Source organism: Dermacentor albipictus, chromosome 4 (genome assembly GCF_038994185.2).
Source record: "Dermacentor albipictus isolate Rhodes 1998 colony chromosome 4, USDA_Dalb.pri_finalv2, whole genome shotgun sequence".
Lineage (NCBI taxonomy): Eukaryota > Metazoa > Arthropoda > Arachnida > Ixodida > Ixodidae > Dermacentor > Dermacentor albipictus.
Genome location: NC_091824.1, coordinates 132277661 through 132300915, shown reverse-complemented (window position 1 = coordinate 132300915; position 23255 = coordinate 132277661). Strand labels below are relative to the sequence as shown.

At 44.9% G+C, this 23255-nt stretch overlaps 1 protein-coding gene across 1 annotated transcript in view; it reads left to right on the top strand.

Annotated features, from left to right (window-relative positions):
* The first annotated feature begins 3749 nt into the window (after positions 1 to 3749).
* LOC135898412 (uncharacterized) overlaps positions 3750 to 23255 on the top strand; it is a 107085-nt gene continuing 87579 nt past the window's right edge. Inside the window, exon 1 of the mRNA XM_065427331.2 lies at positions 3750 to 4490. Coding sequence (XP_065283403.1) covers positions 4394 to 4490 — 97 coding nt within the window. The 5' untranslated portion in view covers positions 3750 to 4393. The remainder of the gene's footprint in view (positions 4491 to 23255) is intronic.

Here is a 23255-nt window from a genome sequence, read left to right as displayed (position 1 = left end):
CATATTATACGCCGTATGCGCCGTCTCTTGTCGTAAGACGTAAAAGAAAAAGAGCGGTATTGAAAATTACCGCCGCGCGACAAATATATGAGCAAGAGGCTGGTGAATGCCGAAACGCGGTGGCGTAAAGACTTGATGAAAAGTCGCGCTCCCGGCGAGACTCTCGGGTTGCACAGGCAGGAAGGCAGGCAGGCGTGCCATTGCCGTTTCGCTTCACAGACGCTGCTTTGCTTTGTCGGGGAGCGGCGTCTCAGGTTTCGGTCGTCCCCTGCGATTCGGCGCATAGCGGAGGATGCAAATGACAGCGAAAAGGAAATGGAATACATGGACGAAAGCATCGAAGACACACACACGCACATACACACTGCACAGTTGTTCGGGCCCGCAAATTGAGAACGCGAAATCGGAGACGCGGAGAACGCACGAAAACCCAAGAGCGGGAAAGGAAGCGCGGGTGCATTGTACGAGATGCGTGGATGGGGTTGTAGTGGTGTAAAGGGAAATGGAACGGGGAGATTACAGGGGTGGGGGGGAAAGCGCTCATAGGCACATGGGTGTATACAAATGTGCACACATACCGCGTAGTAAAGTTTTGCTTTTATTTTTCACTTCCTTTTTGCGGAAGCGAAAGTAATCATTCTGCCGGCATGTGACAGCCCCGAAAACGTGCAGAGCCGCTGGCCAAAAAAAAAAAAGAAAGGAGACAAACGAGAGTCGGCAAAATAAAATGTAGTGAAAGAAAGATCTGAAGCTAGATGGGAAGAAATGCGGTGGGAGGCTTCATCGAAAGAAAAAGAAAACGCACAAATGAAATGTTTAAAAAAAAACTGTCACTTAGGTCTCCGAGCGCGTCTGCCTCTGTGCCCGGCTACAAAACTACGGCAGCCTTCTCCTGTATCCTGGGCCCTGTATTCGTCATCGTCATCGCAGTCGCATCGCTTCAAGAGAGACTTTCGTTTTCCGTTCCAGATGGCGTACCCCCGCCTTGCGGTGCGCGATGTTTCTTTGGCCTCCCCGTACCGTCGCAGCGCTGAAAAATCTTCGCTGTCGCGCGCACTGCAACCCAGAGGATTTATCGATTCCGAAACGCTCTGGGACAAAACAAAAAGTGCGTTGGAACAAACTCTGGAAACGAAGAAATGCCAGGAGCTATAGATGGGGAAGCTTAGTCCTTCGGAGAAGAGCTGCGGTGCGTGCATATATGTAGGGAAGAGGAAGAATAACGTGAAAGTACGTAGACCAAAGTGTACATGCAAGCGACGTGCGCGAAGTAAACTTGTAAAACGGGTGCGCGGTAATATAAAGGGACTGATACCGAAGTTCGCGGTACAAGGTGACCCTTCGAGGAATGCAGCAAATAGGCATGCTTCTTCGGGCAACACACGGAAGACCATCTGGGGACACGTAAAAAGAAGACGGTAGGCCGCAGGCCTCGACACAAAAGACTAATTGTGGGGTTTTACGCGGAAGAAACCGAAGGCTCGACTTGTTGAGGTTGAAGTTCATGTACAGCCACATGAGGAATCATGATTGTGATTTCACTGTAGCTAAATACGAAATACGCTTATCAGTCGTCTTTCTGGGCTCGTATCTCTACGAGCACAGTGAGCGAGCGAGCAACAGCAGAATAATTGTTATTTCTTTTTACTTCAAGAACGTTATTTTCTTTTTTAAAGAAAAAGCATACAAAAATTAGTCGAATCACGTGAAACAGTATATTTATGTGCCCAAGGAGACATAATTTGCAAGAAAAACCAAAGCACTTACATCACTAATTAAAATAATTTGGTTAACTTATTCGTTGCAAGAATTACCGCACGTGTTTGTATTGCAAAGTTGAAGGAAATCGTCATCAATATCTGGTCCCGTGTTTCGAAATTTTAGAACGTTCACGTACGCAAAATAAATTGGGCTCAAATTATTTGTCGAATTCTCCCGATTACGCAGGCAGCATTGCGAAGTTCGGGTCGCGGAGCAACCCTCCTCTGACGTAGCAGACGGGCATGAATCGAAAAACCGCGAACAATTAATTTGAGGCCAATTATTTCGGTTTACGTGGTCTTGTTGAAATGTTGAAACACGAAACTAGACGTTCGTGACGATATCGTTCAGCTTTCCAATATAAGCACGTGCTCTATAGTTTGCAACTATTAAGTAATTAATGATAATCAGTTTAATTACTGATGTGATGGCTTTCGCTTTTCTTGCAAGTTATGCTCGCCTGGGCCAATATTTAATCTGTAGCGGCATAATTCGAGAAACTTTTGTGGGCTTCTTAAAAAGACGTCTTCGATAAATAAAAGCACACTCTATATGAATGACATTAATATCATGGCAGATATATTGCTCTGTATAAGAGCAGTTTCAGCCGGAAAATCTTTAGCAATCGAAACAATGCTTCACTACATATACTGCAAAAAGGATGAGTAGGCAGTTTCATGTGTTTTACGAGATAAAAAAAGAATTATTGTGCCTCTGTTAACGTGCATTCCGGTCTGATTTGTATTAAGGCCGGCTGATTCGAACTTCTCAATGGCTGGCGTGTGGCGATAAGTGGCGAAAGAGATAGCAGCGGTCCGCCAGTTGGCCTCAGCGGAGTAGCTGTCCTAAGGAGCAATTGATCAGTGGGGGTCGGGTTGCAACGCTTTATGAAAATTAAGCGATCTGAAGGAAGGATTCATCTCACTTGCGGTGAAGTGTAAGGTGCGGGGTTATATTTCATCCGGGAAATAAGAAGACCGCCGGAGGTTCCACATTTATTTTGATCTCTGTTCCAAGCTTCGGTCCGAGAAGTGTAGCTAGGGGCTTTGATTTCTTTGCGTTTAGCGCAAGTATAAACCTAAAGCGCCCACACTGTCCACGTAAACGCAACCATTATTGCGCAGTCATACAAGACGTCTTTGTAACAGCTAAGGAAGGGATACTTCATAGCTGTCAGCAGCAGCGAAAATCAATAGGTTAAAAATATAACTTACATTTAGAGGAAAAAATTTATTTTATGATACCTTCTAGTTCATTTTACCTCTGCACGTCTAGACACGTCTAGAAATATACAGATTATTCTATATTTTTCTTTAGCCAGTACTGCAGGTCTACGTTTAAAAAGAAAAGGCCTCTAGAGCTAGCACTTTTTATTAAAAACATTTATCGCATTTTAAAGAAACAACGCTTGCGATTGCTGCTGCGCCGACAGCCCTTCATCATTCTTTATAATTTCATAATTTTCTAAACAGTTCTTTATGGATTTTCTTTTTACTTTGGTATATAATTAACGCGCGGAGTCGTCGAAAGAATACAACCAATGCTGTTCTCTGGGTAGCTACATTCTCCCTGTACCAAAGTAACTAAGGTCATCTTTCGGAACGAAATTGGTGGTTTGTGCAGCACGTAGCCCTTGCCCTCCCGTAGATGGCGCCAGGCGCCGGCGTGATCGGCTTTCTCTTCGCGTCCTTTACCCTCCTCAACTCAGCCCCGTGTCAGCTCGCGGCGCCAACGGCCGACGCTAACGGATTTCGCTGGCGGCGTTCGGCGGCCTACCATCTCAACGGAGCAGTCGGAGCGAAAAGCCCTTGGTCGAAGCGCGCTGCTCCGGAAACTTAGCTGCCGACGCGATGCCTCCTTTCGCATCTCCCGACGACGACGCTTTCACTGAAGTCGGCGTTGGTTCGGCCATGCTCTGTCCTCGGCGCTCGCTCGCAGCCTGAAATTCACGCGCGTTCAAGTTTTGCTGCCAAAAAAACGTTTCTAGTCAGCCCTTCGAACTCACTAAACCGGTGCATTGACTTTTTTTTTCTTCTCCTGCCTCAGCTTTTCTCGCTGCTGAAATACTACGCGCAAACTATTCAGTAATCGGGTGTTGCCGGAAGACATTCCGTGAAGCTTGACAGATCCAGGCGTCGGAGTTTCGACACTTCATCGAAGGGCACATCGTGCCATAATTTTTCTTCCCTTTCCGGTTGGTGTTTCTTCTACAATAGGAACACTTCCTTTAGTGCATCACCGGACCTTGTGGACGGTTCAAGGCTTTCTTCCGCTACGTTCCCACCACTAAACGCGCACTCTTACTACGTTTTCGGAAGCAACGCTGTATCTCCTGCTGATCACCGTGATTTTCTTTTGTTCTTGGTGAACGAGTACTTGAAATCGAAACTGCTTCCTCAGTTCGTTCCCCGCGATCATCGATTTCGGACGTGACGCTTCGTTGAACAACATTGTGAAGTGAGCCTTTCCTTCGCGCGGATACCCCTGCGCGGCTGTGTTGTGCCCTTGCAGTCGAACCTCGTGCGAGCCGTTGTTCCACGTGGACTGTCGCCGCAGCGTGGAGCTTTAGTCACCGTGTCGAGGATATTGCGCTCTGTGCAGTCACTGGAGTGGTGTGCGTTGTTCTGCGTAGATGCAAAAGACCTCCACCTGTGCACGGCAGGTTATGTCCGAGTCAAGGGCACTCTGGTGGCTTCTTTGCTGGACTATCAGCTGCTTGTCGCTCCAAGGTAAGAGCCTTTACGCGACTCGGTCGCGGTGTTCGCTTTCAACCCAAGGCGAAGCGGTACGGAGTAGTCGCCGTATTTTTGTACTTTGGTGATTTCAAGTTCAAACGGAGAGAAAACATATTCCGTTTCAAGTTATTCATGAGAAAACAATTAGAAGCAGCAAATCGCATACCGCATGATCCTGCATTATGTTGTTAAAACAGATGGTAAAATATCAGCTGCAGGAAAGTGTAATTTCATTCGTTGTTTTACCGCGAGTGAGGGGTAACCTCGGGCGCTGGAGGAGCGGAACTTCCCCCACGTTCCATCTTCTGGGACGCACACATTCACGCTGTATGAAGGAGCGCTTGCAGTCGCGCCCTATGTTGTAACCAATGCAAGAAAGAGCTTCGGTGATTACATGCCAAATTACTTTTTTTCGCCCTTGTTGCACTTTCTTCCCCTCCTTTTAAGACTCTTTTTCATACTTTCAGACTCCTCGTAGATGCGCATTTGCTGCTCCATAGTACGCTGTTCGGAAAACGCTTACCGAGGAGTTACATTGAGAGTCGTGCCCTGTGATTGCTTCGATTGCTCGCTGTCTCCTTTTATGCACTCATTTATTATTTTATCTGCGCTTAAACACGCGAACTTCGATTTCTTTCGGCACATGCAGTTCAGCAGAAAAGGCTGATTCCTGCTGGGCACTCATAGTGTGATTCCTTCTTTTTTCTTTGCCTGGCATTACCACTTTGATTTCAACCAGTTAGCATTCGAGTACGATATAGTGCTTCCTGCAGCGAGTAAAAGTTATTCATCTGTGTCTTTCTTTTTTCCTGCTCTTTCTCATTGAGATTCACTATACATGGTACATATGCTGATAAAGAGGAAACAGTGACAGAATCGTCGCTATTTGAATACCGCTGAAATACCAGCGCACGTGTCGAATTGAGCTCGTTTGTATGTTTCGATATATAAGTGAACTGCTTTAAACAGTATCACGTAAAACAAAAGCACAAGAAGGCCAGCGATGATGTTCAACTGAAATTCCATGCGCACTGCACACACTAAATACAAGCGGAAGTGCATTGGTGCCAAACTATTTTGTGAACTCCTCAGAATACCTGAAAATTGTTCAAATACAACACAGGACACGCACAAAGCGAGCGGACATACTTGCTTCGAAGTCTGTGTTTCCCACTGCAATTCCTAAACAGCGGAGCTTGAGATGTGACACTTACTTTGGACACCATCTTCTATGGCGGCTATGGAATCGTCGCTTAATTTGGTTGCTGCACTCACCACAAATGAAGCACAATGACCTATCCTCAACTATCCTCAACAGCGACTGTGCACGAAACCAGTCTCCCAATTACAGTAATTTCATCCGGTCGTAAAACAAAACCAATCGTGTTGCTTTGCTACCAGGCTGAAGATGAAATAATTTATTCTCATTACAATGATCTCGCTCTACGGTCCCAGGGTCGCCATTAACATCTCAAGTTTATCTGTCGTGATATACTCCGCATGGGGCCGCAAAGTACGAGAATGCGGTGTGATTCTTAATTAACAAAAGGATCCCGAGACATGAATGTATTGCGCGTGAAGGAGTTTCCGTAAACTTTTTGTCTATGTCAGAATGACTGAAGGCAACTCCAGCTAATGGGTTACGTATGAATGAACGACATCTGTCGCCGTACGGCACGATTAACGAGCTTTCCTTATTTAGCTTTTCGGGAACTTCTACAACGGCCAGTCGTCGTCATTCGAATCCAGTGGCCCACGCTTACTGCACTCGCTGCCACGAGTGGTCCTGTGGTGGCTGCGTTGCGGAAACCATGAAAACGTTGTCACCCACGGTGCTTCTGCTAACACTTTGTCGGACTCCTGCGCGAGGTCGACGCCCCGGGCAGTGAGCGCTCAGCGACACTCAGACAGGAAGGCAGAGGCCAAGCAAGAAGGCATGCAGCCTTGCTGGAGAACGGTGCGCCTAAAAAAACTTTCGTGATCCTCACGTGACTTTTTCTCGCTTGTCAATCACGATCGTATCAAACCAGCGGTCACTGAAACCATATGGATAATTTCCTTTGGTTAAAATAGAAATTTAGAGTATAATGAAGAAAAGGGGAAACTAAAGTGGATGAAAGGATGCCTTGTCACTTTTTTTATGCTCCTTTTAGACGAAGTCCATTGGAGCTTCGCCTGCTATTGAACCATATATGTATACTTGTGAACTAATTTTAAGAAATCGTGCAGGAAGCAAATCTATAGAGAAGCGCACTTTGCCTGCAAAGGATCACTCGATATTTTGTTGTCAGCTCCCAGTACTGTCAAAGTTAAATAAGGCTCGATGTGCCGCCGAAGAAGGTGTTAGAGTTCAAGCTCAAGTGCAGGAATCACCAGCATTCCTTTTACATTCTTCTTTCCTTATTTTTGGAAGGTTACATCCGCACGTACGAGTAACGTCCTCCTCTTCCTATTCACGCCGCAGCGTAGGATGAAAATGCGGCAGAACATTCTTATGCGCTTGAATTGCACTGGAGATCTGTCCATACAGTGTGACTGCTCTTTTGTGTCAAACCGACAGGCTCATAAAGTGAAGGTAGGTTTCCTGAATACGAAGACCTTCAGCCGTAGGCTCACTTGCTGCGCCTAATGACAGTGCTGAAGTGTTTGCGTGGCATAGCAAGCATTAAACTGTGCGATATTCTTGTAGTCGAGCGTTGGCAGCATTCCAACGCTATATCGCTTATCGAGCAACACCCGCGCATTTATCCTTTGCATGCATGGTAATCGTACTTAAAAAAAAAAGACAGAAACAGAAAAATTTTCTTGAGATGAAATTCCATGTTTCCTGTGCAGCTACACCCAGCATTTTGTTATCCATGCGTCATGTAAGTCTAGTATCTTAGTGCACAACCAGAACCGTATTTGCATGTTATTAAAGCACACGGAGTCGCTGTAAAGGGCTGAAAAATGAATAACATAAATATAAAAACACGGTGACTGAGCTGACGTACTGAACGTATGTGAAGTATTTTCAAAGCCATCACAAGGTCTCTTTGGTTACACGGTCAAATTGACGTCTCCACGGGCTCAACTCAAGCGGCTGGTGTTGACATAGTGGTACGCTCAATACAAGACGTTCTCACACTAATGGAGACGGGCGTGCCTATATCGCAGTAACTACCGCTGTCGCTCTCATTTACAGTCACTGATACCATGAAAACATTTACATGGAATTTCACTCGGCACGAATGCAATACAGTGTGGATGTTCTAGGAAACATTTCTAAGCAGATGTAGGAACCTCTTTAACCAGTACTTTAATTTAGTCTGCTTAACTTGTGCCAGTTCCCCGAAATATGTATGCTAGGATATCTAAGAGGTCTATGCTGAACTCTCGAAAGAGCTATTTTGAGCAGTATTCAGAAACACGCTACACTTCAAAGACTCCCGATTGCGTCAGCCTCTGCTATAGCAAGAAGTTAGCTGCAAGGTGCGTGATATCATGCAACGTGGTGGCGAACCCTTCGCACTGTTCGTTATTGCCATATTTGATGGTTAAAAATGAATACAACAATGTGAGGTTTGGACATTGAACGACAATGAGTGTCCTTAAACTTGTGTGGTTGTCACTGTTCTTGTCGCTTACCACTCTGCGCTGCTTGAAACTGAGCACAAAAGGTTATTTTTTTTCTTTAATCCCTGATATTTGGACCCTTATATACCTATCCAAATACACTGCGCTACAACGGCGTCGTGCTTGAGAAAACACTTTTGCTTTACAGTTAGAAGAGGATGAGTATTGAATATGGTGAACACAGTGTAACGGCGCGCTGCCTGCTCTGAAGGAGTTGAGGGAGGTTAGCAACTATGTTGATAACCTCCCTGAACTCCTTCAGCAACATACATGGCTAGCAACATAGCAACATACATGGCTAGACTCGTAAAACTCTTTCAAGATGGTATGCGAATTCATTGAACGTAACGGTATGGGTGTGTGAAAGAAGTGAGATCAAAGTTACATTGTAGGCTTTCTTTTTCGTATTGGGAATACTGATACTTCATGAGGATTTTTCCTTTTCTCTGTTGCATTTTCCATATTTATTGATGTTTTAACTCTTGTTAGTAATTGTCGAGCACCTGTAGTATATTTCCATTTTTGCCATCGCCCGCCGTGGTTGCTTAGTGAATTTGCTGTTGCGCTGCTAATCCCGAGGCCACGGGATCGAATCCTGGCCATGGTGTGTGCATTTCGATAGGTGCGAAATGCGAGAACGCCAGTGTACCGTGCATTCGGTGCACTATAAAAAACCCCAGGTAGTCAAAATTATTCCTGAGACCCCCAATACACTGTGCCTCGTGATCATATCGCTTTTTTGGCAAGTAAAACCCCAGAATTTATTTTTTAAATATTAATTTTTGCCTTCTGACACGTAATACCCAGCACCGTTTTTTGCTAAGTTTTCTGGTATATTTGTGTCATAAAATAATAGGAGCTATTGAGTACGACGCCAGCGTTTCGACCCGAGAACTGGTCTTCGAAGTAAGGAAGGAGCTATTACGGATGAAAACACTCATGCATAATAAATGTTAGCCCTCGCCGCTGACTATATACAAGATTATCCAGATCTCACATATGCTTTCAACGAAACGTATTTCTCAAAACAAATTTGGTGGCTATATCAAGTACGCGCCAGGACTTGATGCATTCAGTGGGCAAGATAATGCTAGCTACACCGAGCGTGGCGCACTGACCATCGCGGGCAATAAATTGTGCACACCGACACAGAACGACTTCAGCGGGACGCAAAGAAGGATATGCAAAATGGCGTGTTGTTCAGCCTTGCGTTGCGGAAAATGCAGCTGGAGTGCTCTGCAAATCGTTCCGGCTAAAGCGACTCAGCAGCTCTATCGGTGCGCTCCACGTGATGCCCCGCTGGGAGACAGGAGCGACGTGACTTCACCAGGTACCAGAAAGCGTGCAGTGGGTGCTGAGCGTAAAGTCAGCTGCGCATATCAGGCGCGCCTGGCTGACGCTCGCCAGTGATAAATTGTATGTGCCGACACGAAACGTTTCCAACGCCCCTAAGCCCAGAGGAGACTGGACAGAAAAGCGAGTTGTGGAACCCTTTGTCGCGAAAAAAGATTGAAGAAATGCTGGAATGTACTACAGACTTAAAATATCAAACAGTGCCAGCCCCGCCTCCCTTTAACACTCTCTCATCAATCCCTTGAGTGACAGCCTGGATCAACAGTGATAAAAAAAGTGTAATAATGGCTGTCATTTTAGCGCAAGGTAGTCGTCAGGCTCTTCAATACGGCTGATAAATGTTGACGCTGCTATTCACCAGAGGTACTACGCGTGAAGCTGAAAATTCTTGCTTTATTTAGTGAAATGTCCGAATCGCAGAATATGAGTCGACATCATAGTTTGGATGCCACTTCCCACTCCTGTTGATGGCGGTGGTATCAGGGTGAAGGACACTAAACGTGAACAATAATTTTTAAAATTCTAACATGCAATTAGCTGTTGATGTGGGCGTTTTGTCATTTGGTACAACTGAAAAAACAAGAAAGTCGTCAACGTATATAAACACTTTTAAAGCATGTATATTTTTTTCTCAAGTTCTGGTTGCAGCTGGCAGCCACTTTGGCTAGGCTTAAAGAATCTCGCAAAGCAGCTAATATCAGCAGCTAATAGCGTGCTAGAATGTTTTAATTGTTTTTCACGTTCATTGTCTTTTACTCTTGAACTTCCCGCCAATGACGTGTTGCAGTTCTTAGACATTGCTTTGTACTATAAATGGGAAGACCTTTTTTATTAGGGATACTTACCACGCTCTAAGAAAATCCTTTTGCCATATGACTCTTCACAGATAAAGCTCGTCGAGCGAGCGATAGCTCTGCCATGCCACAATTTGACATTGAGAAAGTCTTGTTTGCACAAGGTAGAGCACAGCTTTAGAGTGTAGGTGTCACGTCTAGAAAGCTCGGGTTTCCCTTCCAGTCTGTTAGTGGCCGTAGGAGGTTCGCTTTTAAAGAAGCGCGAAAACCGAAAAAGGTTGTGGGGATGCGAAACACACTCGCAGTTTCGCACAACCTGAAGAAAGTCGAACGTAAGCATGGGGTGGACATAGCTTTCACAGCCCCTTGTAAACTCTATAGGTTGTGCTCAAGCGCAAAAAAAAAGAGGCACCTGAGAAGAGACATGGAAAGCCCTTTGTGACTTGCGCCACTGAGGTCGTTTAGAAGATTCCACTAATCTGCGGTAAAGTTCGCATTGGCCAAACGGGTTGATGTATAAACGGACTCTCTGAGAGCACTCATCGTCTTTGAAGGCGGTAGCAGGTGGTATGCACCTACCAGCGCACATCAGTGAATGCAGTTGCCCACCGCTCTTCAACGACGCAACGTTTCTGAAAAGGTCTAATGACAGACTGGTGAGATAAATTATTGAGGCCGACCAGATATGTGCACAATCAGCCACGTGTGTTAGTATCGCGTGAGTGGCGCTGATGGAAAAAGAAATTAGTTTTCCCGATAGGCAATAATATTTTTACAGCTTTTTCACGTAAATATGTATGAGCCCTGTACCTTCCTTCTAAGTGTGCGTGCGCGCCCCCTCCGCTTCCTTGGAAACTATTCATTAAACTTAAGTTGTAAGTGAGCGTCTGTGTGTCCCACATCGTTTCTTCCCGCCCTCATTCCGATCAACGACACTACATCTTCTTTTTCTCGTTCTGAAGTTCATCATCTTTCAGACGTGCTTCATTTCGCAATTATCTTTTACTTATACATCATAATTTTACGAAGCGGCTCTAATTAACATCCTCCTTGTCGACAGTGCCAGCTCAAAGAAAATAAACTACCTCAAGTTTTTTTTTTTTTTGCATCCCCAAGGTTTATATCTTGCCTCTTGGCTGGAAGCGGCTCATTTTTCAGTGAGACAGTTGTGCGGATGACGCGTAATGAAAAATTAAATAAAAGCAGGGGGTGTTAGGAGCCTTACTTCTGATCAGAATGAAGTTTAAGACTTGAAGAGCGAGCGCGCCCATTTGAGTCTTATGTTAGGCGCCCCCTAAAGTAGGGCAGCCACTCTGCTATAGCCCTGTTATCGATCGTCGCTTTTCACCGAGCCCTGTGTTATTCATGCCGTCCCATCTTTATATTGGTCAATATTAGTTTTGTTTCGGCGCGACGGCAAAGAAAATGATCTCCGCGATCTTTATGCGTTGCTCCCGCGCTACTCCCAAAGCAATCTTCATGACAGGAGCCATTGATGCGAAACTGTCGCCTGCGCCTCTCATTTTTATCTTTCTCCTTTCTTTCTTTATTTTCTTTATTCTTGTACTTGCTGCGCGCGCACTCGCATTTCATTGCTCTCTGTACTTCTTTTTTTCGATTTTTATTGTTTTACGCTTGTGCCACGTTTACCAGCTGCCTGGGGTGCCTTTATGTACTATGAACAAGACCAGGATGTTTTTTACGTTGAGACCTCGTAATGTGCTAAAAGTTTCTGCGGTATATTTTATAGGCTAAATAAACATTAAACTTGTGACTTCTTTTTGTTTTTGTCTTTTCCACCGACCCTCACATGCTCGTCAAGTAATCTAATGTCATACTTAACTTTTATGCTCTTTTTAAAAGAAGAGAGAGAGAGAAAGAGATTTACAAAAAGGCAGGGAGGTCGGCCTGAGCTATAATTTACTCTGGCCTGCTTGCTATTCTAGACTGGGTGAAAGGAATGCGGAGGAAAAGGGCTGAGGAATGATGATGATAATGATATGAAGAAGAGACGCGTACATGCAAGTTCACAGAGTTGTAGCATCTCTAAAGCCGTGCGTCCAGCCCAGTGGCTTGGAGAAAGGCTATAGCGGCACTTTTTATCAGGGCTGCGCTGTTTGCATTAGGCCAAGGAACTAAAAGAAACTCGTCTGATAGCGGCCTCTTATCGACGTTTGCAATTGAAGTGACCAGTTGCTGTCGTTCTTGAGCGCACGCGGAACAAACGCAAATAAATAAAAAAAGAAGCAATAGGTTTTGCATAAGTAGAGAGGTAAGTAGGGTTTGATATAGTAGTACGTTGCCCCTTTTTGTGAATTCATGAACATGTGAACTCAAACTGCCACCTTTCCTTTCTTTCAAGTTGCGCTGCATCTTCATGCTTTTTATAAATTCTACCAATCTGCTCTGAATTTATTAATTACGTCTTCGACGGCTCACTCTGTTAGAGCAGTAGGCCTGAAGTGTATTTATTTATTTATTTATTTATTTATTTATTTATTTATTTATTTATTTATTTATTTATTGTATTCGTGAGTGCGTAAACTCGTCTGGCTAATAACAAGGCAGATTCACTGCTCTCAGGCAATTTTTGCAGCCGTAATCCCTTAGCACCACTCCAGTAACAGTGCATGATGTGAAAACTATGTAAATGCGACGTCTCGTGTCTTAATTCCATCTTAATTCCATCTTAATTCCAGTCTTAATTCCTTTAAAATCCATAATTTGTTAATAAACAACAATGATGAATGCATTCGCATTCTATACCTTGTTTGGCGAAATGCCATGAAGCCATCAAATCATACTGCGACACAAACATGCTGACCGTGGGCGCCCTTCTCATTATTTTCGAGCATAGAGGGTACGCAGGTGCATTTAAAATACCAAGCAGATTTGCGTTTTGCTCATTTTATACAAGGTTTTAGTCGTAAGGATGTTACGATACATTCTCGATAGATTTTGCCTTGCACAGGTACAATACTTGTCGGCGCCCACTGAAATCGGTCCGTACGCATCAAATAAATTGCTTTTGTAATTTCCATAGATGCACTTCATTATTACGCAGGCTAAATCTGGGCCTGCATAAGTGTTCTTGAAGAAAATGTTTTGAATTCAATGGTAATGCCTGCCAGCTCTGCACGCTGAACAATGAATAGCTAAGACTTATTTTACTTAAGTTGTAGCAGTTCAACCTCCACATAAAGGATGCAGGGAGGAAGAAAGCGAAGAAAAGATCCAGAGAGCACTTTTATCTAAAGAACTATATTTATGAGACAGTCTTCAAGAAGGCGACGTTAGCCAAAGCTGGCGGTGTCATCGGTATGACATTCAAAAACAGATGTTTACTGCTACGACAAAGCTGAGGAGCCGCTTTGTTGCTTTCTCTACCATGAGCAGAAAAGAGCCGCTGAATTAGCGGAAACTGTATGCGATAATGTGCTAGCCGGTTGGTGTCAACACTCCATCGCTTCGTGCATTATCACTTCAGCTGCTTGTTAGTATTTTATTCTGTCGAGGAGTGAGAGACTTCACAAGCTATATTGAAACTCTCGTTGCACCATGAATAACAAATACCACCTATAACATGCGCGATAATTGCCGTAACCATGATGTATTGCTCATGGCGCCGATATGAATGTCCTGTTGCATGTCATGACGCCCCTAATTTTTTGCAGTGAGATGTCACAGGCGAATTAAATCAGTTTTGTGGAAGCAATCCGGGTCGCACTTGCGCGCTTCCATGGGACTTAGCAGCCATCGGGGTTGTAATATAACTTTGCAGATTCAAGTTTAACTAAAAATTTCTTTCCGTCGGACTACTTTCTTGGTTCGTTGGGTGCTTCTTCTCCCTGCTGGTTACCGTTGTTACCATCCTTGTTCTTTTCCTGCCTTGTTGCCTACTCACGGTTTCTCTTCTCGGTAAGTATACTTCAACATATACTTGGACTTGTCACGAAACGATTCAGCCGCGGTGGTGGCTAAGGGGCTATGACGTTCCGCTGCTAAGCACGATACCACAGGCTCGAATCCAGGCTTCAGTGGCCGCATTCTTGCGGATTGCGACAAGCAAAACACACGTAACCTTAGATTTAAGTGTGCTCTAAAAAAAAATAAGTAGTCAAATTTAATGCGGAGTCCCCCACTACTACGTGCATAGTAATCAGATCATGTGTTTGCGCGTAAAATATTATCGTTCATTTATATGTTGTCAAACATGATCTTTCAGCACGTTATTGGAGCTCATACAGGCGCTGATGAACACTCATGCAGTCTTTACAGCGCTCAATAGGAACCATGAACTTATTGTTTGTTTTCCAGGTCGGCCAGCTATGCAGGCCAAAATTTATTTGCATTATATATCAACACGGGTTACGTTACAAATTGGTTAGAGCACGTCTAACTCTGTGATACCTGCGACACTGAGTGAGATTGTGTTAAGTAGGGTGCTTTGCTGGGCGAGTTGGGGCACAGTGAAAGTATGATGGTGTCAGTAAAAGCAAAAGACGCGACCGCAAGTAGAAGGAGTAGTCCTCGCGTCTTTTCACCTTGCTGAAACCATCCTACTTTGATGGAGTCAAAGCTCGTTCGTTGCAACCTGTTCTATGCAGCCTGTAAGCCTTGCATTCTTAATAATCCACTCGCACATCGCAAACGGGCTTTGCTGCAATTGGTAAATGCTTGCGGTGGAGCCAGCTTGCAGGTCGCGCAAGCTAGGTGCATTAGTGAAGCATGCCCGCATCTATACTCCGTATCGCAATAATTTGGGGATGAAGTGGAAGCTTTCAAGCACGCTCTGACTTTCGAGGTGCTGCGTTCGAAACTCAACTGTCGAATTCAACGTTTCCCGCGGAGAACAATATGCTAATTAGCTTGTTCATTTTGCTGATTCACGGACGCCAGCAGTAACTTACGCTACCGTTGCGCAGTCTTGTAAACCGAGCGCGCGCTTAACTTATCGAACCTTGTCCTTTTTGATGTGAATACGTTTAATGGCTCATTAAACAAAAAAAATCTGCGTCCCGCGTCTGTAGCAGTGAAACGGCACCTAAATTCCCATTGGCTACGACGACAGGGCACAAGCACGCCTCGACGGAGCAGAGCGGGTGAAATCGAACACCTGCTGCCACAGTCTTATGCCAGATGGGGAGAGGGCATCGACGTGACGTCGAATCCTCCTCGCTCTCGCTCTCGGAAGCTTGTGTTATCCGCGCGTTCCTTCTCCGCGCAAGCTATTGCCTGCGTTCTAACTGCGCCTCAGTAAGGCCAAATCAGAAGTCTTCAAGTGCTTGAACGCGCTCGCTTGCCAGTGAAAAGCTCATAACTCAAAGAACCGCTCAGGGGTGTGCAAATGGAAATTAATGCTTTCGCGTCCACAACTAGTACGAAGTGCGCATGGGTCCTCGGATATTTCTTTTCTCTCTCTCTCTCTCTCTCTCTCTCTTGAAACTAAGTAGAAGATAAGGGCCGAGAACAAAAACACACTCGGCAGGACTAGGACTGCAGGGATAGCAGAAAATTTTGTTATTACGCTGAATTCAGCAGTGAGGAACAATGAAAACTGAGAGATGGTTGAATACTGCTTGAGAGCCGGCTTCCATGTAGTATGTGCGGAAACGAAAGGAGTAGATTGTGGTCGATGCGCGAAGGACTAAATGTCACAATGTACATCTTCCTTTCATGGGGGACCTGTAACAAGCATATGCGGACGTTTCCAAAGTTTAAAACGTACAAGCACATATATAAGTTTCCATTGATGTTCATGAAAAAGAGGGGGGGGGGGGGGGGGGCGAGTGACAGGGAGTCCAAGAATGAGCCCGGTTGGCAAGCGACAGTCATGGCAATAACGCGCCTTGTGGGCTGAAGCATGTCTGTTGGTTGTGCAGACATCGGTTGTGCAGACAGTAGCTAGTACACTGAGGCATTTATACGTAATGTTTGGGTAACCAAGACCTTTACCTATACACAGACAACGTTCTCTGTAAATAAATAAATGAGCTAGTTATGGCACTTAAGGAAGGACAAAAGCTTCGCCCTTTGGTTTCTGGAGCTGATACTCAAGTGACTGCGTCACCAACGCATCAGCTATCTGCTTGCGCTTAATGTAATACGTTATGTTAAGTTAAGTATGCTTCCTTAAGTTAAGGAAGCAGTTTCACCTTTCGCTCGTTTCATGCTGAATGCTCAAGGCAAGAGAGGTAAATTAGATGCCAAAGGCAGCGAGATTAATTGAAAGGTAGAGATCCAGTTTGCTACCCTGCACTGGGGAAGGGGTAAGGAGAGAAATAAATATAAAGGAGAAATACTCACACAGAGAAAGAGAGGGAGGCAAAACATTATTTGTACTGTCCATTATTAAGGTGGTGGTCCGAGAAATTGGACCCACGGAATGCATTGCAAGCAATGCAATAAGTTATGATAAGACAAGGTATTCAAAGGGTATGTAACACATGTAAATTAGTGCGGAGAAAAGTAAAAGGAGTGTCTGATGTGCTAATTTGCGCTTCAGACCAACGGAAACAAATTGGAATCCTTACGAAAATGAAATGATGGGGCAGGCGAGGAAATTATTGAAACACCGGAAGAGACCACCAATGTGCACGGCCAGCTGCTGCGAAGTTTGAAAAAGTTGTTGAATCAGCGGTGTTTCATATCGCAATGTTTTACGGAGAAGTCCAAGACACTTCTAACTTTTCGTTAGAATTGTTTGTGTAAGACTTCACTCGTAACGCGAACTTGGACGGCTTAACCTGCTCCATCCGCAACTCTTGGTCATACGTTTCTGGTGTTTCACAATTCAGCCTTATGCATATGGTTTGTGTTCTACCGAACACAGGAACTGAACAATGCTTTCGACGCAGCTTTACGCAGCTGAGAGAAGCCCGCAACAGCTGCTTGCGCTTAATGTGGGGCGAAAAGTGATAGTTGGCGGAAAGGAAGAGAACTTCAGAGCTAGACACGCTACACGGACGTGAAAACATGGCACTGTTAAGCGAACGCGTAGAAACTGTAACGCGCTAAACTTGTTTTGTATGTGTGAGCTTGCAGAGCGCCAGCACGGAGTGGGCAACTCTCCTGCAGCTCTTAAACTCCTGCAGGTCATTTTTGGTTAAAACATACAAACCAAAAACTTTAGGACGAACTTTAGACTTTCCTCACTAGGAACCATACGTTACAGTGCGAAGTACCAGAACGCGATGTATGGCAAACTTCTACTCTCTGAAAACACGATGATGAACGATGCATATTATACGCTCCCAAAAATCACTTCAGCACGCCGACCAGTAAGGACAGTATTCTACAAGGTGCGCTTAAAGATTGCAAATCACCGGCTTTGTAATGGAAATTATGCATGTCATGATAGGTATCACTGTATGGAAGGCGAGAAAGTAGCGAGGCAATTGATGACTGCCTGGTTATATGTTTATCTTAGATAATTCGAAATCATGGTTCTTAAATGTATTTTTTGACAATTTCTCCAAATAATTAGCATGTACATAGTAGGTCTTGACGCAAGACTATCTCAGCCTAGATATATTTAGTATAGATGTAGTTGCAGGGGTAAAGATTTAGTGATCTCTAAACTAAAATAGTTCTTCTCCTGGTTTGGTGTGTTTTGTTTTTGCACTTATTCGAGCATTTACGCACACTGTAGGGAAAGCAGACAACAGTGGGTAAATGTTTCCTTAAATGTCGAAAGCAGCTGCTTTAACATATATGGCTTTAATAGCAGATCAGCTCAAAACTAGCAAGCAAACTTGTAGTTTCAAAGTTTTATGCATGGCACATACATTCACGGATTTCAACGTCATCACCATTTGACTTCCCACCCAACCACATTTCTTATTGCGTCATATTTTGGAGATGTAGCTTCAGTTCCCGCTTGTGGCAAGTTTTCTTTTCGTCCACTTTCATTTTATGCCTTATTATTTCTACATTGCAATTAAACATTACAATCAACTTCCCCTATGCTTTCTGTTAGTTCATTTACTCTCACTTTGTATCTGTGGCTCACAACAGAGATCGCACAAAGCACACTTAGTAAAGAAGAAAAACTAGCTAGATTTGTAGTCCGAAAATATTCTGTTATTCTCTCTTTTACGGATCTCAACCATACCACCACCTCCCGCCACCCTTATTAGAAAGAACTATTATTCCTTTCAGTCTCTGCCTTTATGAGCAGACGTTGCAGACACAATCACAGGCGCAAGGAAAATAGCACGCCGCTCGAAGAAGTCAGTCGCGGCGTCTTATAGATTTGATTCTAGCCAAACGTATTTCTGCATCGTCATCGTCATCAGCCTGGTTGCGCTCACTGCAGGGCAAAGGCCCCTCCCATAATTCTCCAACTACTTCGGTATTTCTGCATTTTTCCTATTATAAAGCCTAGATATGCAATGTGATAGCAAATTATTGCTCTACCTCGTAGCTCTGCCATAGTTTGTCCGCCAAAGACGCGTAAGATGTTTCCGTCTTTGCGCTACACGATTTTGGACCCTTGATAGAGAATTCTTGTCTCTTTTCTGTACTCAGGATGCCTCCGAATGTTGTAATGGCGCAAACATTTCACTAGATGTCAGATGTCTTTCAAGGTTATAACAGCGGACGAAAAGGAGCTACATCAAAAATGCAGCAAGAGGGAACAGCGAGAAATGAACGGCTGTTTATCTTTTACTTGGTGCGTGCGCTTTCCCAGTGGCACTCCCCGCGGAGCGCTCAGCTGTCGTGGAAATGGCACCGCCAAAGGGAAGAGCGGGAACGCGAACGAAAAAGAACCACAAGCAGAGGTACCCATATGCTTCCGGCTTATTTCTTAGACGAGGTTTTCCAAGGCGCGCATAGGGGGCACCATGGGTCGAGGGCGCCTCGGGGCTTTCCGCTCGTCTTTGAAAGCCGCTGGAACAAAACAGCCAAGCACAACAGCGGGGTCAACCTCTCTCTCTCTCTCTCTCTCTCTCTCTCTCTCTCTCTCTCTCTCTCTCATTATTTCTCTTTCTCCCTCTCATACGACTCAATATCTGGTACTTGCTCAGTCTTCTCGCGGGCGCAGCCACCGCCTCGCCATTCGTAAGAGCCGCAAAACAAAATCAACGATACGAGCAAGGCCTGAAGCTGTGCACTACGAGGCCAACTTTTTCGCGTGCAGCTTTTAACAAAGCTCTGATTTCGGAAGCGCTTACACGGATAAATCTGCGTGAAAGCATCAACGTTAGCCGTACAAGCTTAACGAGTGAAAGGGAAGCGTACAAGGTTGCTGCAGCGACAAGGTGGATGCGGGTGGATGGAAGGCAGGATGTTTCGGGAAAGAATAGTTCCCTTTACCATGACAGTGGTGGAAGAGGGGCATGCACAGCCGTCTAGTCTGTGCCTCAGGGAACGTTGTTCATGACATCAAAAACAAGGTCATGTATTCGGCAACGCCCTTTGACCGGTCCGTCAAAATACGTGGCCTTTTCGAATGGCTGTCCTTTGAAGTAAAAAAAAACTGTCCGGTCAAAGCACTGCACTGTTCTCTAACCTATACCCCTCGAGCATCTCAGTTGCATTCGCGTTGGTGTTCAACAGCAACTACCAGATGTTCTAGGATTTCTCAAAACAACCACACTTAAGGAGCTAACGTATATAGAGTTATCAAACGTGTGATCTTCTTAATTTAGTTGACTTCTGCTTCGTCTGTTCCTTTGCAACATCATGTTCTACATGTGTTTTTCACATTGAATTGTCTAACTTGACCTGTAGACGCAGAGTAAGTTACTGCTAAATTTTGCATATTCATAGTCATTGTGGCCCAGTGCTTAGTGTTTTTTTCTCCATATTTTGAAGCCGCTTGAATTGTACATTACCGAAAAATAAATTTAGCCCTGTCCTTTTTTTGTTTACCTTCCTTCTTTTTTCTGAATCAATATTCAAAAGCTAATTTTACATTCTGCACGAATTTTGCAAATTATTGCCAGAAACCTTGTTTCCCAAAGCTCTAAGTGCTGCTTTCCGTGCATCTCACAATGCTTGGCATAATTTCCGATCTTTCGAGCACTGTCGTGTCTTTATTGCACTCATTTTAACTTGGCATTCGGCGCATTTGACAAACGACGGAGTGCATTTCATTTGCAGCGCTCCGTGCACTTTAGTTGCGGCCACATTGATGTCCTCAGGTTCGTCAATACGGTGGTAATTTCCATCACACGGAGTTTTCTCTTTTGTAAACCAGCCAGCGACCGTTCAGAGGACGAATGGCATCAAAAAATGACGGGTGATACGAAAAGCATGGGTATACTACCACTACAAGGAGCTGCGAGATTGCTTGGAGTGAAAGGCCATCAAAGACAAACATTTGCAAAAAAAAAAGGAGGGGAAGGGTGGAGGAGGGGAGGGGTTAGTATTGAATGTGCACGGTTCGGAGACAAAAGCACCGACTACTAGAGAGGGATCTTGAGAAACACTCCGCCGTGACTTCACATTTTCTTTCTCTTTTCATGGACAGGCGTGCAGCAGCGATCAATCTCGAACCCCGCAAACGCACTGTTCGACCGTCTTTCGCCGTTTGTGCAGTTGCATGTTTTTCGTTCTTCTTTCTCCCCATAGTACTGCAGTTTAGCATGTGTGGCGAATTCGTCGGCAAGATTTCTTTTCGCTCCCAGCCCTATATATTTTATTAAGGAAAGCGTAACGAACGACCAGAGGGGAGATAAGCGCAAACACGTGACTGTAAAGCGAATAGCACGCGTCGAACGGGGTCTAGGTGTTCGCCGTCTTTTCTAAGAGTACAACACAATGTCGCAGCTATGGCTTTAATGGGGTAACGTCGACGAAGGCAATGTCTAATGGCTGGGGCGTAGCGAACGCTTTATTGATGGCTTCTTTTTCTTTTTCTTTTGGAGCGGGGAGGAGTTGGTCTGTTATCTTCCACCTCTCCTTGCTCATTCCGGCTGTCTTGCGTAACGGACAATGTGAAAGAAAGGTCAGCGCATGACAGTGTTTGTGTACCTATATATGTATTTGTTCTGTAGATTTATAAGACGGGCGGGCAAACGGTCGATGATCGCGCCCTCCTACAGATTTCTAGAGACTGTTGGAGGCACGCGAATGCTCCATCGTGTCCGACAAAGAAAGCATTAAACGGCAAGGCTTTCCAATGAGACAAAGTAAAGTACGACAACGGTGAACATGCGCATGAACTAATAATACAAAAGCACTAGAAGTAGGAAGAAGGCCCACGAAAAGCACACGCACAACTGTTTTGTCAATATTAGTGGCTTGTTTTTTTTTTTCTGTGTGGTACGTGCTAGAGTTCTAGGACTCGATGATATTATTTTTGTTCGCGCCGTTGCTTTAAGTTATTTTTTGACATAGTTATCTTGTTTTGACTGTTACATTGGGATGTAGTTGTGTCCTGTGTTGATTGCGAGAAAGTCGTCCTTCTGTGTAAAATGCATAGGAGTATATAAAAGTATTCTTGCCGATGGAATGGCACTTTCTTTGCAAAAGTCGTAAGGAATTTCATGCGGCACTTTGATTTAGCTTTCGTTTTGTTCAGTATATTTCTCGCTGAAATGCAGTTGAACGCCATGCATTATTTTTATAAGTGTTCCTGCTTGTACGGCAATGAATACTCGCTGCCGCATTCGTAAGTTAGCACACCCTTATAGTTTCAACAAACAAAACAGAAACAAGAGAAAGAGAGACATGATAAGGAAGAGGCTATGGGAGTAGGCGGGGGGGGGGGGAGGGGGGGGTCTGCGTTGATAAGGCTGAGCCTGGTTAGCTAACCAGTGCTGGGGAATGGGGAAAGGAGACTGAAAGCTGCGAAGGAGAGAAGTTCATGCTATGCACAGACACACACACAAAGTAAAGCGTTTATCGTTGAGTTATTTACAAACGACCACACAGGCTAGTGTATATTGAAGCTGCGCAGCAGTGCTTTTGTGGCTTTGCAAGTCGCATACGCTCCAGGCGACGGTCTCAGAATCTTTCCTTTCATAAAAGGCCTGTCATCTAATCGCCCTAAAGCTGTTCGAAGGGAAAGCCCGAGCAAAGAACGCATTCGGTAATGTGTCATTTTTTTTTCGCTTTTGTTGCCGTCGTTCCCGCGTTGCTAACCATTTCGTTATGTAGTACCAGCTCATCAGTATATGCCCGTCCTGTATAGAAAGAAAGCTCAAGTCGCGTGGCAGCCAGACGCTTTCCTCGTCTCTTCCTACAGATCCGACGCCACTCTCTTCTCTCCGACACGTCCGTCTATACATTCGCCTTTCCTTAGTTTTTTATTCGTCTTCTTCGGGACAAAAGAAGTACCAGCGCGACAGGGAGGATATGGGCACTGAGGCGTGCCTTCCTTCATATATATACGGCTGGCACGATCGAAGGGATCTGCCTCGATACGCGACCGACGTAGGCAATTTTGCTCATCGATTAATCCCTCATTCCCTCGTTCTTTCTCTTCTCGCACGCACCCGCCCGCAAGCGCTTCTTGCTTTCCGCATGTGCTTTTGTGAACAATGGAATGCCGCTGTGCACGGTGCAACATGCAGAACGGTGTATCGGAAAAGAAGAAGGGCGTGGTTGTGTATGTGTGGGGTGAAGAAGGGGGTTGGGGATGAGAAAGAAAGAGGAAGAAGACTTAGTATGAAGGTACAGGGAGAGGGCGATGGAGTTTTGTTTTTTCAATGTGTCTCGCTGTTGACTCCACCACCCGTCGTCGACTTTGTTGCAGCGAGAGTGCCTTTCTTCCTCGGTGCTTCATTCCATGTTACCGCTCAGTCTGCAGCAGAGAACCGTCACTCCGGAGGACTTTTCAACGATTTGTCCCGGAGAATGCTGGAAGTGAAGGGCTTTTGTTTTAACGATTGTGACAAGAAGGGCGGCTGCTCCGACCCATGATTGCGTTTGCGTGTCGCCGGTTGCTGCTAAGTGTAGTTGAAATAGAAGGACGACAGCAAAAGGCGTAGAGATGAAGGGTGCACTTAATATCCTCCGAGAGATCGGTGAGCTATAGTTAAGATTG